This window comes from Saprolegnia diclina (assembly GCF_000281045.1).
Source record: "Saprolegnia diclina VS20 unplaced genomic scaffold supercont1.90, whole genome shotgun sequence".
In the NCBI taxonomy this organism is placed as follows: domain Eukaryota; phylum Oomycota; class Saprolegniomycetes; order Saprolegniales; family Saprolegniaceae; genus Saprolegnia; species Saprolegnia diclina.
The window spans coordinates 29,146-44,291 of NW_008246157.1; the positions used below are offsets into that span (position 1 = coordinate 29,146).

The window sequence follows — 15,146 nt, forward strand, 5'->3', positions numbered from 1 at the left end:
GCATGCTTGGCGCATGCACCCGAAGATCGGCCAAGTGCTTTGAAAGTCGCACACCGCGTCCGCCAACACGTGCAGGCAGCATTGTAACTCGACACATTGATACAAAAGCCATGGTTCACTAGCCTCGGTGGATCTATTTTGCTTGGTGAAAAGCGATTTCGTGCTGGGCAATACAGACTACACAGACTTTGACGTCGCTGTTTGTCTCGTTGACGTACACGCTGTAGCTTGAGAGTCGTCCATGCACACGCCCCGCAGCGTGCAAGTCGACCAGTGCGTTGGCTGCGACGTGCGCGATTTGTAGCTTGGACGGTCGACCGTTTAGCCGGTACCAGACCGGCAGTGCATTCAAGAAGTGCCGGTGAGTCTCTGCCGGCGATGCCCCGTCCACGAGAATGTTTGGTGAGCGCAACCTACGCACATTGTATGAGTCGACGCAATGTACTAGTAGTGCAACACGACAACGTTTTCGCCACTATGTTGTCGCCCTGCCCCGAAGCCGAGCTCTAATGGAACCACGTCACTCGACTTGTAGGTGGTAGCGTCTCGCGGTACCGTCAGCACGTCGGTCAAGAACGTCACGCTACACTGGTACCGAGATATCTTTGCAAACGTGGTCAGACGGCTCGTTCAAGACCATCTCGAATGTCGCAGCATCGCAATTCTCAATGGCGGCCACAAGCGCCTGGCAGTTGTCAGCATCTTGTTGCGATACGTATGCGAAGTCTTTGTGTAACTATGAAGATAAAGCGAAACACGTTCATATATACTTGTGTAATGATATACCTGGGAGTGCGCGTGCTGAGCTCCTCGGTGCGCCCACTCGGCCGTGACAGCAATTTCCTCTGGGGTCGGTGCGTTGGCCTGCACCAGACACGCCAAGGCTTCGCGAGGAATCGGCTGCAACGGTGTCTAATGCCTTAGTTACGAGACGATCAAGTGTTGAACGTACCGGTGTTCTTGTGTTGAGCGCTGTCTTCAAGTAAATCAACAGCATCTTGAGCTCATCCATGGGCGTGAGCTCCGTCTTGCACGTCGGGCACGCTGTCGCGAGGAGAAACACGGGCGCGTTCGACCACGCTGCGCAAGGTGGCGTCCAGGCGATAGCTACGCCTTCGTGGGGCAGCGCGATAAGTCGTTTGCGCACTTGATCTTTCTCGCTCTCGCTTAATCGCGACCGCACCCCGAGCACGCACTGTTGATCGAATGCCACGTGCTTTTGCATTGGCTATCGCAACTTTGGCGTCGTGGAGCAGTGGGACAAAGTCTTCGAGGTTGTCTTCGGCCATGCTAAGTGCAAGCGGACACAAGGCGCCCTACCATGTATCACACGCTTGAGTATAGATCGTGTTCGCTGAACCAAAAGCACCTCGTGGGCGGGCTGGACGATGGCACCAGCATCCAAAAGGAGACGCACTACGCGCTCCAGATCGTTCTTGACAGCGAGGTAGAGCGCCGAAGAACCGTCCTGTACCATGCCGCTGAGACCCTCCATGTCGTTTGATTTTCGTGGCATCACGCCGCTGACGGCGTTGACGTTGGCGCCAGCGCCCAGAAGAAGGTGTGCCATGTCGAAGTTGCCCTCACTCGCCGCTAGCTGCAGGGGCGTCATCGCATCCTACTCTTTTCGTGAGAGAGAGCGCGACGACAAAATGCGAGTAAGTACTGTACCATGCTGCTATCAACACGAGCACCACGAGCAAGGAGAAGCTGAACCATGGATTCATTTTGGGTGCTGACGGCCAGCGTCAGCGGCAGCGTCGAGCCCTATCCCATTGTAATGGAACTATTGCATCGATATGACAACGTGTACATCAATCGTCCAGTTGGGATCGAGTCCATTCTTAAGTAGTGTACAACTAGCGACACAAAGTCTCGAGAGCAGATTTCCATGGGCCCTACGTTCCATGAGCTCTAGTCGTCGTGCGCCGAAGGCCGGGCGCACCGGTGTCGTCGCATGCACGTTCGCGTTGGCCTCGAGAAGCGCCTCAACGACCGCCGTGGCCATGCAGCGCTGCCACGGCCAGCATCGGGTGGTCCATCTACAGATCCGCGACGCAGTGAGGCGATAGGCTGCATGGCGATCGACGCACCTCGTCCAGGGCGTTGACGTCGGCGCCGGTTCGTAGCAGGTCGGTGGCGACAGCGGCGTGGCCGGTCGCGACTGCTTCGCGTCGTGTCATCTACGTCGGAGGCCATGAGGCCATGCAGAGGCCGCGATTCGTACTTTCATGCTGCTGCTGCTTGGTCTCGAAGCAACGGCAATGAGGGCTCGATCCCATCGTCGCCGGTCGCGATCCTGTGCAATTGAGTTTGAGAGTGCGATTGAATATCAGAGTCGTCTTTCGGGGTATTCATTGCTACAGGTATTTTAAATGTATTGAGTTTTCTCACTGGAGTTTTCTGAAATCGATCTGAAAAATAGCTCGTGTTTCCAGAAACACAGGCTGCTGTGGCGATCCAAAACCTTCAAAAATACATTCTATCATTTGGTGGTCGACGAATCCCCTCTACAAATCGATTGCACGGGGTTGTGCGGCGCATCAACTGCCGTTGGAGGCCACTTCTGTTTCCAGCACACTCGAAGCAAGCGCGTGCGGGTGCGAATGACACTCAATGACATCTCATTACATACGACGCCGTAGACTATGGATCTCACCAGAGCCGTCGCTCGTGGCGACACTGCGAGAGTGACCGAACTCCTCCAGAGCGGCGTCGACCCGGATAGCCGCGACAAGGTATGCCACCTCAAACTACCGATACGGTACTAACGTCAATATGTGTAGTATGGAACACCAGTGCTCGTTACTGCGGCGAAGAAAGGCTACGTCGGTGTCGCGCAGTTGCTTCTCAACGCCAGCGCCACTGTCGACCTGACTGCACTGGTGCGGCGTAGAGCAGCAAATGACTTTATGTTCCAGAGTCTTCGATTAGAAAGGCGAGACAGCACTTATTGTGTCACCTTTTGGTGGCTCCGTCGAGCTCGTACGACTGCTTCTAGAGCATAGCGCCGACGTCAACTACAGCTGTCCGGTACGCGTCGCTCTCACGCTATGGCATAAGGTCACACAACTCTACACTAGATTGGGACACCGCTACAAGTCGCGGCCAGTGCCGGCAAAGAAGACATTATCGACGAGCTCCTTGCGGCTGGAGCCAACGTCAACTTCGAAGGCGATGTACCGCAGACTTTTGCTTCTCGTTCCCATGTACTAGTACTGTTGATGCTCTAGACACAAATCGCACCGATCTTGATTGCAGCGTCGTCTGGACACGTCGCCACTGCTTTGCGACTCGTGTCGGCCGGTGCCAACCTGGCCAGCGTCGACAAGGTATCCTCGATTCATACACACAATTGTTTACATGTGACACACACTAGAACGGGGAGGGGGCTGTCTTTCGTGCGGTGCATAAAGGCCATGCCGACATGGTCCGCCTTCTTGTGGACAATGGCGCAGACCCAAACGCTACGTCACCTGTATTACGCAATCAAATCGGTTGATGTGCTGACTGACTGACGCTTTTAGGCTGGATACCCGCCATTATATGTCGCTTGTGTCACGGGTCGTACCGACTCGGTGGGGGCCCTGCTGCAGGGTGGAGCGAACGTCAACCCAACCGACACCGTAGGATTGCATACAGTACAAGGCCAAGGGGGATTTACACACGCAATATAGACTCCATGCCCATGCCTCGTGGCGGCAGCGACCTTCGGTCACTCGGAAATTGTAGCACTACTGCTCGAGGCGAGAGCCGACGTGAATGTGATCGAAAGCAAGGTACAACTCTTGCTGCTGCCAGTGAACTCATCGCGCATGCCTGGACAGGCAGGGGCTACAGCAATGTATGGGGCCGCCTGCCGTGGCCATGTTGACGTTGTGCGCCAGCTTGCGTACGCGAGAGCCAAACTCGACGTGCTCGCCTTTGTAAGTGGATACGATCCCCTTATTTCAGTCTGCGTACCGCTTGTAGGACGGGACAACGCCACTTGACGCTGCTTTCGAGGGCGGACACAAGGATGTCCTTGCTGTCCTTCATGATGTGCGTACCAAGGTACACTACATTGACGAATGTTTATCATTGTGCGATATTGTTGCTGCGCGCAGAAAATGGAGCTGCTCCATGCAGCCCGGCTTGGTGATGTCCAAATCATCCAAACTCTCTTGTCGGAAGGCCTTAGCGTCAACGAGACGGACGAGGTACTAGTGCTGCTCTATGTGATAAATGCTCACGAAATGTGCTAGCACGCCAACTCGCTTTTGCATTTGGCTCTGCTCGGTCGTCACGAACCGCTTTTAGCAGAGCTTTTGCACCACGAGGAGTGCGAACTCTACGGTGTCAATAAGGTCTTGAGAGCGCTTATAGTATCCTGGCCCTCAAAGTGGACGTCTGTGCTCTGTAGTTTGGCGAGTCCCCGACAACGATTGCCGCAAAGCTGGGTATCCCGTCACTCATTCATCGGTTGCATGCTGTACAAGCCTCGATTTCGACCGAGGCATGAACCAGTCTTATTGGACTCAATGAGACAGTGTGCCTGTTGCTCATAGGTGGATCCTTGCTCCACGGTGCATCTCCAAGAGATTGGCCGCGGTGGCTTTGGCATCGTCTTCAAGGGCACGCTTCATGGCCACGGCGTAGCCGTCAAGGTGCTACGGAACTCTAAATTCGGTGCCGCAAGCCTTCGAGATGAAATTCAAATCCTCAAAAAGTAAGATGACAGATGTTTGGTTCGCATCACTTATCACATGGCAACGTAGCAATCCGTCGCCGTACCTTGTGCGGCTGATCGCCACCGCTGATGCCGCATCGGACGCGCCGCAGCTCTTTTTCGAGTACATGGACGGCGGCAGCCTCACTTCGTACCTCGAGAAGTTGGCCAAGGACGAGGTGGGCCTTGTCACCTACACGCCCATTGAGATTCTCTGGGTCGTTGCCAACGCTTTGAACGACCTCCACAAGAAGAACGTCGTCCATCGGGATATCAAGCCCGACAACATCCTCCTCTCGTCCAAGCACTACATCAAAGTGGGTGACGTCGGTATCGCCAAAGAAGAGTCAACGTACATGACGACGGGGGCTGGCACGAGCAAGTGGCGCGCGCCCGAAGTGCTGACGTCCGGAAGTGGCTACGGGAAGGCGGCCGACATTTACTCGTTTGGGATTCTCCTCCAGACGCTGTACCCTAACCCTACCGATCCAAGCACCGAGTGGGCCCAAGCTCTTGCAGCGGACTGCACGGCGGTGGATCCAACGCGCCGTCCAACGGCGGCCGAGATCGTCGAACTCATGCTGCCCAAGTTGCAATCGTACGTCGTACCTCTGAATTATGCAAAGAGTGTCGAAATGGTACCTGTAGGCAGCTGCACCTTGTGGCGTCCATGCATGCCTTTGAACAAGACAAGGCGGTACTGTAACACCTGCTTTGTAGGCTAAGTCAATTGTTCAACCTTGACTAGGCGGGTCTTCAAGTTCCTGAATACGTCTCGCTGCCTGCTGGCATCGAAAGACGGACGATGCCCGCAGCTCCTTCAACGACAACGCTGGTTACAGTGTCGCCTGCCTTCCCTCTGGTTAGTATTGACTTTCCATATATTCGAGAATGGGGTCATCTTTTGCTTTGGTAGGGCATTGGGCAGTTCTCGAGTTTTTCGGTATAGCAACTATTGCTTTTCATTTAGTTGTGTAATTTTCTACGTAGCGAGACGAGGAATTGATCGAAGCCATCGAGGACAGCAAAGTCGAAATCATTCGCACCTTGATAGAGAGTGGAGTGCACCCCGACGGCACAGGAGTGGTAGACTCTGACGTTGCTCACTCGTCTTGCAGTGTATATCGCACATGTATGATGTAGGGGGATATGACACCACTGATGCATGCAGTGCATTTCAATGACATCGCCGTGATCGATGTGCTGCTCGCATATCACGCCGACGTGAACAAAGCTTGCTGCGTACGGGCGTCGTCGCTCAAGAAGCGACTAATCCACTTGTAGAGTCATTCCACTGCAATGCATCAAGCAGCGAGACAGAGCTCGAGCAAGACAATCGAGAGGCTGCTCCGCGTCGAAAACGCCAATGTCAACGTCAGGGACGGCGTATGGACAAGAGCGACATGACGACCGCTCATTTCCTTTTAGGCGCAAGACACGCCGTTGCATCTGGCGAGTGCGGAAGGGTGCTTGACGAATGTGCTTGCTCTTGTGAACGCTGGTGCCGATCTCGAGGCCACCGATGTGGTACATACTCGGCGACTCGAATACAACATTGTCTCAACTCGAGCGCTAGAACATGAATCGACCATTGCATTTTGCAGCGTCGTATGGACGCAAAGACGTCGCTGCCTTGCTCGTCAGTTGCAGCGCACGAACGTCCGAGCGCAATGCGGTCTCTCTGCGCTGCGCACATGTGACATGCTAAAGGGGTCTATTGTAGGGTGGCGAGACGCCATTGCATATTGCCCTTATGTGCAGTCATGACAACGTGGCCACACTTCTTGTGGAGGCGGGTGCTGACGTCCACGTCCTCGCGGTCTTGTGTTTGCATCCCATGAGATAGAGCTCACGCATTTCCTGTCGCGTAGAGCGGACGTAGCCCATTACATTGTGCTTGCGAATATGGAGTTGCCAAGGTCATTCCAGCGCTACTTGCCCGAGGCGCCGACGTCAACGCCAAACATGTACATACACCGCCTTGACGTTGCTCATAGGTCGTCGGGTGTAGGACTTGGCATCGCTGCTCGTCTCGGCCATTGAAGGAGACCGCATGGATGTTGCTGCGGCGCTTCTGGCGTCGCCCCACATTGATCTCCACGAATGCCAGGACGTAGGGCTGTACATTGTGACGCTCCTCTTGTGACGCGCATGTGTCCTGTAGGACGGCCAAACGATCTTGCATGCCGCTCTGCTCAATGGCAACCATGAAATTGTTCGAAGACTGATCCAAGCGGGCGTCGATGTTGACCAAAGAGAGACAGAGGTCCATCACAATCACGCCTACGTAACGCTTTATGACTAAAGGGTCATGGAATAGTTGGGCGTAAACGCCTTGGACCTGGTCCTGAGAATGAATGACCGCGAAATGGACCACATTGTGACGCCCGCCAGTAATCATGTACGTCCCAGCATTTCAAATCCCAAATCAAATCGTGATAAACATCGTGTCATAGCTGCAAGCATTGATGCGCGCACTGCGTCGCCAAAATGTACCCCGCTTTGCCGCCCTGCTTCAAAAGCCAAACAGCTGTAACTTCTCCGACGAGGTACAAAACCCCCTCGAAATTTATGCTGCCTATCGTCGTTGGAAATTCCAGGCGGGCAACTCTCTGGTCCACAGCGCCGTACTCGCCGGCAACGAGGCGATACTTGACCTGCTCCTCGCCCAACCGCGCGCCCAATGCGATACACGCAACCATGTACGCGAGACTACATTACGTCTCGCACATTTTGACTTTGCGTGCTTGTGTTGTAGGAACAAAAGACGCCACTGGCACTTGCGATCGAGGGTGGCAGTCGCTCGATGGCCAAAAAGCTTTTTGATCGCACACACAAGTCCGTGGTCGAGGTAAGCTTGTTGTAGAGAACAAGAGTTTCAGCCCGCTGCTGTAGATTTCGGAAGCCGAGTACGAAGTGACCACGAAAGAGCTCGGTGCCGGTGGGTTTGGTGTCGTCCTCCTCGGCTGGTACTTGGGCCAAAAGGTTGCGATCAAGAAGCTCAAGAACGCAGGTCTCCGCATGCCGTTCGAGGCCGAAGTCAACGCACTTCTTACGTATCTCTGAATGTACTTGATCGAGCGCTCATCGAAACATTTATGTAGCTGCCCGTCGCCATACCTCATGCGGTTGGTGGCCATCGCAGACTGCGATTCTGAGAACCCGGCGCTTCTATTTGATTACATGGACAGCGGCAGTCTTCGGACGTACCTTGACAAAAAACGGTTCAACGGACGTACACGCGTGACCGTGACCAACCTCCAAGTGGCGTGGGTCGTCGCCAACGCTTTGAAAGACCTTCACGCCAAGAAGCTCGTGCACCGCGATGTCAAGAGCGACAACGTCCTCTTGGGTGCAGGTGGTGAAATCAAGCTCGCCGATCTCGGCTTGGCGCGGCTCGAAGCCACCGACATGACCGAAGCGCCTGGTACTCGGTACTGGATGGCCCCCGAGATCCTGCAGGCTGGAGGCACGACGTACGGTCGACCCGCCGACATCTACGCCTTTGGCGTTCTCCTCACGGAGCTCGACACATGCGAGCTGCCGTACTTTGACCAGGACGTCCAGGATCCAATTATGTTTGTGGACGGTGTCATCCGTGGCACTCGTCGTCCGACGTTGACGAAGAATGGCCAGCTGTGGCTGCGCCAGTTGGCAGAGACGTGCCTACTCGGAGACCCAAAATCGAGGCCGACAGCCAACCAGATTGTCGAGGTGCTGCAGAAGGAAATGGCGGCGCCTGCGACGGCCACAAAATCGCCGGTAAGCATATTGTCTTCTCCAATCGTTATATCTGACAAGTTGGCAATTCAGGAGACAGATACATTTTTGCGTGCGGTGGCAAATGACGAGATCGACGCGGTGAGGGAACTGTTCGGGTACAGCATGCCGTATGCCTTGCCACCCATCGTATGACGTCCTCACATGAAAAAGGAGCATTTGAAATCGATCATGTAGGTCGGTTCGATACTGCTCGTCGTTGCCACGACATCTGGTGCCGTCAAGACGCTTCGATACCTCCTTAAAAGCTGGCCCAATGTCAACGAGCTACATGTATGACGTGCTCTTTGCAAAGGTTGGGACCAACCTGAGTGCGTAGAACGGCACCACATTGCTCCACGGAGCTGTATCCGCAAATTCGAAGAAAACCCTGGAAATGCTTATCGACGCAGGGGCCGACGTTGACACACCCAACCACGTACGAAAGAGATCGTTACCGACATATCAACGTATCAAACAACGACGTAGGAGGGCAAGACGGCGCTCATGATCGCATTGAACACGGCAAGAACGTGCATCACGCCGCTCCTAGCGACAGGAGCCGACGTTTGCAATCTGGTCGCACTGGACCCACGTCCATGGTCTCGCTCATGCACAACCATGGTTAGGACGGAACAACCCTGCTTGAAAAGGCTCGTAACGCTGGCGTGTCGGACTACTACGTGTCAGCACTCACGATCGCCGAGTCTCGCGTACGTGCACCAAGTGTCCTTCTTTGATGCTGGCGACGATTCCGATGGCATCCATTGACGTCTGTAGAAAGAAAACGTTGACAAGCCCGTGATCATGTGCGCCGAGTGTGGCAACTGGCATGCGGTCGATGCTGTTTGTTCGTGTGGCCACGACGCATCGTCGACGGACCGCATGGTCGCGGTGGTCCGGCGCTTGATGCGGCTGCACCATCGCGGCTTCTCCGTCATGTGGATGCGCACGTGCAATAACTGTCACCAGTCGACAATGACAATCGTCGAGATGATCTGCCCCAAGTGCGGCACGGAGTCACGGAAGAGTATGACGGAGCTCAAGATGCTGAACATTCGCCTCAAGATGGCCATGAAACCGACAGCAACGCGGCTCGTACGATTTTTCAAGGGGTTTTCAAGGCCCACACCACCTCCTTGTAGGCTCCGAACAATGTACCGGAGATCCCACACGGCATTCTACGCTGGCTGGCGCGCACCAACGAGCTGGCTGCGCAGCCATTGCGGACGCTGGAGAGCAAGGATCGAATCGCAGACGACGAGCAGGAACAAGCGGGCACGGGGGCGCTCGGCGGCGCCCGCTGCGTTGGGCGGTTTGTGTGTCTTCAGCACCTTCTTGATGGCGAGGTCTGTCCCTTTATGACACCGCGTGATCAGGTTTGATGATAGCACCAATATGACGCACTCAACGTTCTTCTCTTTAGAGCCATTGCACGTCGCATGGGAGTACGAGTCCGGTGGACCGGGCGGCCGCCATGGGACCCACAAGGATGGAGTCAGAGCCCGAGGTAAAATCGTACTTCATACACGGGGGATATGTATGGTACCTAGATATTGGCCGATGAGCTTCCAAAGCCCGGTGTGCCCTTCAAATTGCACGAGGCCATCGTCACGCACCGGCGCGTCCGTACCGTCGAGCACTTCGACGCTATCGTGAGGTACATTTCTTGCAGGATGGACAATAGAAGTTGAAGGGCCCCGATGTACAGTTGCTCATCGCCGCATCTCCTGAAGATCGTGGCTTGCGTGGCCCCGACGAGTATTGTCGTGTCGCATCACGATAGTCTCTATGAGTTGATACAAGTCCCGGACGAGTGCAAACTAGAGCTGGACGAAAAGGTGAACCAGATCCAAGTCGCCTACGCCGTGGCGAAGGCCCTCGCCGAAGTTCATAGCCACGGCCTCGTTCACGGGTATCTCTCGAGCCACAACGTCTTTTTCGATTCGTCCGAGTCCACCAAAGTCGGCGTCCCTGGCACGTCGGCGATTGACGATGCGCTGCTGGCGTGGACGGCGCCCGAAGTGCTTGCCGGCCACTCGCCTCCGTCGTTCGCGTCCGACATTTACGCCTTTGGCATCCTCTTGACCGAGCTCGACACGTTGAAGTTGCCCTTTGACGACTACGATTTTGAAGACGACGTTGAGATCACGACGGCGGTCGTCGACGGCGGCTTGCGCCCCACGCTGCGCGACGACTGCGAGCAGTGGTATCGGAATCTCGTCGGTCTGTGCTTGGACGTCGACCCGCACCATCGCCCGACGGCCGCAGACCTCGTCGAGCTGCTACTCCGAGGGATTTGGGATTACGTCAGGTCCTGCGCTAAGTCCAAGTAGCACACGTGGGCTCTATCAAGGCTACACAGCGCTGCTCCAATGAACTTTGTGATGCTGTGTAGTTTTGCTGTGTTTTGCCGAGTTATTGATGGACCGATCAGAGCATTGTGTGACGTGGGATAGCCCGTACATCACCAATACCCTTGACGCGAGCTTGCACGTCCCGTTCAAGCTGCAGTCGGTTTTCGAGTACATGAACCGTGGCGATCTCAAGAGTGGGACTCGAACCCAGCTCTCCTTAGTCTTAGTGGTACCAACCGTCTACTAGTATACACTGTAGAGACGTCGTTTGGCGGTACACCCGCGTCGTCGCGAGAGCCACTGTGGCCGACGCCAAATCGAAGGGACATAAGCGGTACCTCGGCCATTCTCGCTGGTAGTCCTTGGTCTAGCGCATGCAGTAGGCAGTGCTATGTATAAAGATCCTTCTGCGTACGCTTTGCAAGCTTGAGTGTGAAAACTCCATCCAATAGCCCGTCTCTATTCGGGTACATGGCCATCGCATGGACCACATACGAGCCAAAACGTTATAAAGGCGGTCCATGTACTGGACTGGCTGTACCACTAGCCAGAACGCCCGCCTGTCTTTTGGCAAGCAAATCATTGACGGGATTTCACACTGAAGCGCCGGCGATGTGGCAACCCAGGACCGACGACCCGGACAAGGCGCTGTACCTGGACGCCGCGAACCTGATCGATGACGCTATCGCCAATGTGCGCACCAGGTGTCTCAGAGCCAGCAACGCGCCACCACTTCGCATCGACGGCATCGACGGTGCCATCACGTGGCCGCTCGCACCTGCACACGCAACAACCCTTGCAGCACTTGACATTCCCAATGGCACACTTCTACCGGCGTCCTTTGCTTTTGCCCGGCCTACTGCGTGGCGCCTGGTCGTTAAAGACGTGCTCCATCGGGAGGCGGCCCGTGCGATCACGGACGCCGACATCGTTCTCTCGCACCTCGTTGTCGACGCCGTTGGCACCGGCGCCGCGCTCCTCCCAACAACCATGCCGGACGATACCTTTGGCTACATGATTCTGCACTTGCCGTCGGCCTACGACGGCGGCAAGATGGCATTTCGCTATGGCTACATGACCGAGACATGGACGCCCAACAGTCGCAAAGTCGAGATGGTCACGACGTACCGCGACCTCGTCCCGACCTCGACGCCCATCACAAGAGGAGTGCGCATGGCACTCGTCTTCCGTCTCGTCATGATCGACGACGACGATGACGTTCCAGCGCCATGCAACCAAGCCAAGGCCATCGCCGCCTTCCAGCGTGTCGCTGAGCTGCCGCTACACACGCACCACCGCGTAGCGTTCTGTAATGACGAAGACGCTTCGATCGACCGTGTCTGGACCTTTGGCTCTCTCGGTTGGTACGAAACCGGCTTGGTGGGTGTGCTCTTGACCACTGAACTCTACGACGTTGCGATCGTGACGTTTGCCAAAGAGTCGGACGAGGATGTGGCCTTTGAGAACGAGCTGCGACGTGGCCGCCGCAGCAGCGACGACGAACACAGTGACGATGACGACGTGTACGAGGCCCAGTTTACGAATCAAGTCGCGACGTGCACGCCGCACCCGTCGAGTCAGATCCCTTCGACGGTCGTGGACGCGCTCGTGGGCAGCCGCGTCGACGCCTTCCTCTTTGACAACACGCCGATCGACCACGACTCGTTCGAGTGCCCGCCGTTCGCGCTCATCTTCTGGCTCAAGCGGTATCGGGCGAGTATCCTCGGTCTGGACATTGTGCTGCCGCTCGTGACTGAAGCCATTACCAACAATACTGTGGACCAGCCGTGCCTTGGGCTTCTGAGCATCCGAGACGTTCTGCACGGCGCACTCGATGTCTGCCGCCTTGAACACCTCGGTCGCGTCGGCAAATGCTCGGGAACGTCGCCCCTCGCGAAGCTGTGTGACGTGCTTCTGGCGCTTGATAACGTCGAGCTGGTCATCATTTTTCTCCGAGATGGCCTTTCTGTCGGCTACGACAGGTCCATCAAGACGGTCGCCGCGTGCATTCATGCATGTCTCGAGCGGTATGGCTGGCACCGGCGATGCTCGGTCTGCTCTCTCGGTGGTACCGGCCGCTCATGTTTCGAGCGCCGCCGTGGCAGTACATTGACATTGACTGCGCGCCGCGGCTCCTCGCAAGCCTTGCAGGCATCGCGACCGACGCCGTGTGTCCGCCACTCCACCAGCCGTTTGTGTGCGAGCTGATCAAGCTGTGCTACCACCGCGCACTCGACCAACATCGGTTCCTCCCAGAGAGCGACTCCAATATCGAGATGCTCTGTCGGTTTGCGACCCATGTCGTCCTCCTCGACTGGTACCTCGACGAAGGCGCGCCGAATGCGGCCGGCGGCAACTACCTCAGCACCTTCTTGCCGCCAAGTATGATCCTTGTGGTCGAGTCGTTTGTGTACAATCATAGACCCGGCACGTCGACGCTGCTCAGCCTACGGACACCGTCGATGACATCCAAGCTGCTTTCGTATCTTCCGGAAGCGCTCGTCATGGCGTTGAAAAGTCAGACCACGATCTCCATCGACCGATACGTCCGCGTCATTGAGCGCGCTCTCAAGACGTTCACGCACGCTGACAAAGTGCAACATGAAAAGCTGGGAACGACCATCTTTGCAAGTGTTCTCAATCTGCTGGACCGAGTCGGGCGCTGCGACGCCGTTCGATTTGAAGCGATCTGGACGCTCTTTTTTCCAGCGTCACTTGTCGGCACACGGCAGCTGCTCCAACAACGGACACTGCAGGACGATGTGCGCGCTCGTATTGCGTCGCATGTTCTGGCACTTGCGCCGACGCTGTCGGCCCAGCACCTCTCGCGGCCAAGGTACTGTGGCGCCTACACTTCGTGGGAGCAACCAGGGTTGCTGGCGGTCGAGGTGTTTGCGATCGTCGACGCGACACAAGTGCCGTCGCTTCTCCAGCGATGGCTCGAGGCCGTGAACCGTGAGACCCCGGTGACGCAGTCAACTCTGAAGGTCGGTGACGATGACGAGTCGCACTCCGCTTCTTTGTTCATCCGAGACCGAGCTCTAAAACTCTATTTTCCTTTGGCCCAACTGCTTGCAAGCGTCACACCACAGCACGTCGACGAGATAAACGGAATTGTACAGCGCTGCCTCGCTGTGTTTGGCGGCGTCCGTAGCCGCCCACCCCTTCCTATCATCAGCGATTACGTCTTTGACGCCACGCCACTGGATGCAAGTCATTGCTACTTCTGCAAGATCGTGGTCGACTTCTTGAGCGACGGCACCTGCATCCGACTGCGCTCGCTGCAAGTACCGACGCTATGTGAACCCGGGCGGCGCTGTATCGACACCAACGACCACCGCCTCGAGCTACGTCACAAGCGTCATGCGTCGTATGTCGAAGTCACAAAAGTGCCGGTTGAAGGCGGCGTGAGTGCGGGCCAACAGTACGAGCTTGTCCGTGCCCAGCGTCAAGATGCCGAGGACCGCGCGCGTGTTGCGGTTCTGGACACCATCGTGGCCGACGCGCAACGACCAACGGCGTTCGATACAGCGACCGACGACGACGCGCCGCATCAACATGGCGTCAAGCGTCAGCGACGATCATTTTAGACGACGGCTGCATTGAATCAAGGTCAATACGCAAAAGGGTAGGACCCTAGATTGAATGTATCTATTGTCGATAATTGTTGTTTGACACGTCTTACACAAAAAGTGGTGCATCGGCTACCATGATGGCGGTATGTAGCCGTCCCCGTCCTTGGCACCCGCGTCTTCGTCGTCGGCGTACGTTTTGGTCATGACATTGTCACAGTCGTCAACAAAGCCCGCTGCCTCCAGGTCGACAATCGTCCGCGCTTCGTCGGCACCGCGTCGAAAAGGATCGTATCCAGCATCCGCTGTCGCGCCCGAAGAAGCTCTTGAAGTGCGTTGCACGTGGCGCACGTACAGCAACACGGGTCCAAGAGCCCGTGGATGCGCTTGTCATCCCTTGCTTTGGCTGCCGTGGCGCCCATGAGGTTAACCCTAGTCTTACCGGTAATTGGTTGTGAAGCTACTAGTTAGTACAAGTTTGTACTAATTGAAACACTGCGTGTCGTCGAGTTGGGCGAAGGGTGAGAGCGTGGTATCGGCTACGTGTTATCGGAGCTTACATGGTCGAGTTGTCTGCCCACGCAGCCATTTAAAAGGAATTATTCCTGCCTCGGGCAAGTATAATTAGTCGACGCAGTGCGATTGTGTTGCTGTACCAGCTATGGATGAAAGATCGAGGTTTGTCAAGCAAAATGTATGTGCCAATCAAGTACGAGCTGCTCTACACTGTAGCTGCTGCTCTGGTGTACT

General features: G+C 55.9%; 4 protein-coding genes across 4 annotated transcripts; 2 read left to right on the plus strand and 2 right to left on the minus strand.

The window, feature by feature from the left end:
* Nucleotides 1-583: 583 nt before the first annotated feature.
* SDRG_15375 (hypothetical protein) lies at nt 584-1,674 on the minus strand (the record flags this gene model as incomplete). The annotated part of the gene is made up of 6 exons (XM_008621546.1): nt 584-736; nt 787-912; nt 953-1,195; nt 1,239-1,316; nt 1,370-1,618; nt 1,672-1,674. The coding sequence occupies 6 exons, from the start codon at nt 1,672-1,674 to the stop codon at nt 584-586; spliced, it is 852 nt and encodes a 283-aa protein (XP_008619768.1).
* Nucleotides 1,675-1,988: 314 nt separating this feature from the next.
* On the minus strand, nt 1,989-2,233 carry SDRG_15376 (hypothetical protein; the record flags this gene model as incomplete). The annotated part of the gene is made up of 3 exons (XM_008621547.1): nt 1,989-2,042; nt 2,094-2,183; nt 2,228-2,233. The coding sequence occupies 3 exons, from the start codon at nt 2,231-2,233 to the stop codon at nt 1,989-1,991; spliced, it is 150 nt and encodes a 49-aa protein (XP_008619769.1).
* Nucleotides 2,234-2,500: 267 nt separating this feature from the next.
* On the plus strand, nt 2,501-10,864 carry SDRG_15377 (TKL protein kinase). Its single transcript, XM_008621548.1, has 44 exons — nt 2,501-2,600; nt 2,646-2,738; nt 2,787-2,885; nt 2,935-3,033; nt 3,084-3,179; nt 3,234-3,332; nt 3,380-3,478; nt 3,528-3,626; nt 3,678-3,779; nt 3,828-3,926; nt 3,973-4,053; nt 4,107-4,199; nt 4,245-4,346; nt 4,403-4,495; nt 4,548-4,708; nt 4,758-5,306; nt 5,357-5,405; nt 5,457-5,570; nt 5,625-5,651; nt 5,699-5,794; nt 5,852-5,950; nt 5,993-6,094; nt 6,137-6,235; nt 6,285-6,383; nt 6,432-6,527; nt 6,580-6,675; nt 6,720-6,821; nt 6,873-6,974; nt 7,029-7,109; nt 7,165-7,257; nt 7,309-7,410; nt 7,467-7,559; nt 7,604-7,764; nt 7,813-8,470; nt 8,522-8,617; nt 8,666-8,761; nt 8,808-8,906; nt 8,957-9,046; nt 9,097-9,180; nt 9,248-9,565; nt 9,613-9,846; nt 9,894-9,977; nt 10,021-10,127; nt 10,179-10,864. Exons 2-44 carry the CDS (start codon nt 2,649-2,651, stop codon nt 10,801-10,803), a joined length of 6,063 nt encoding a protein of 2,020 aa, XP_008619770.1. The 5' UTR covers nt 2,501-2,600; nt 2,646-2,648; the 3' UTR covers nt 10,804-10,864.
* A 572-nt stretch (nt 10,865-11,436) lies between these two features.
* On the plus strand, nt 11,437-14,414 carry SDRG_15378 (hypothetical protein; the record flags this gene model as incomplete). Its single annotated transcript, XM_008621549.1, has 2 exons — nt 11,437-12,762; nt 12,807-14,414. The coding sequence occupies 2 exons, from the start codon at nt 11,437-11,439 to the stop codon at nt 14,412-14,414; spliced, it is 2,934 nt and encodes a 977-aa protein (XP_008619771.1).
* Between the last annotated feature and the right edge of the window lie 732 nt (nt 14,415-15,146).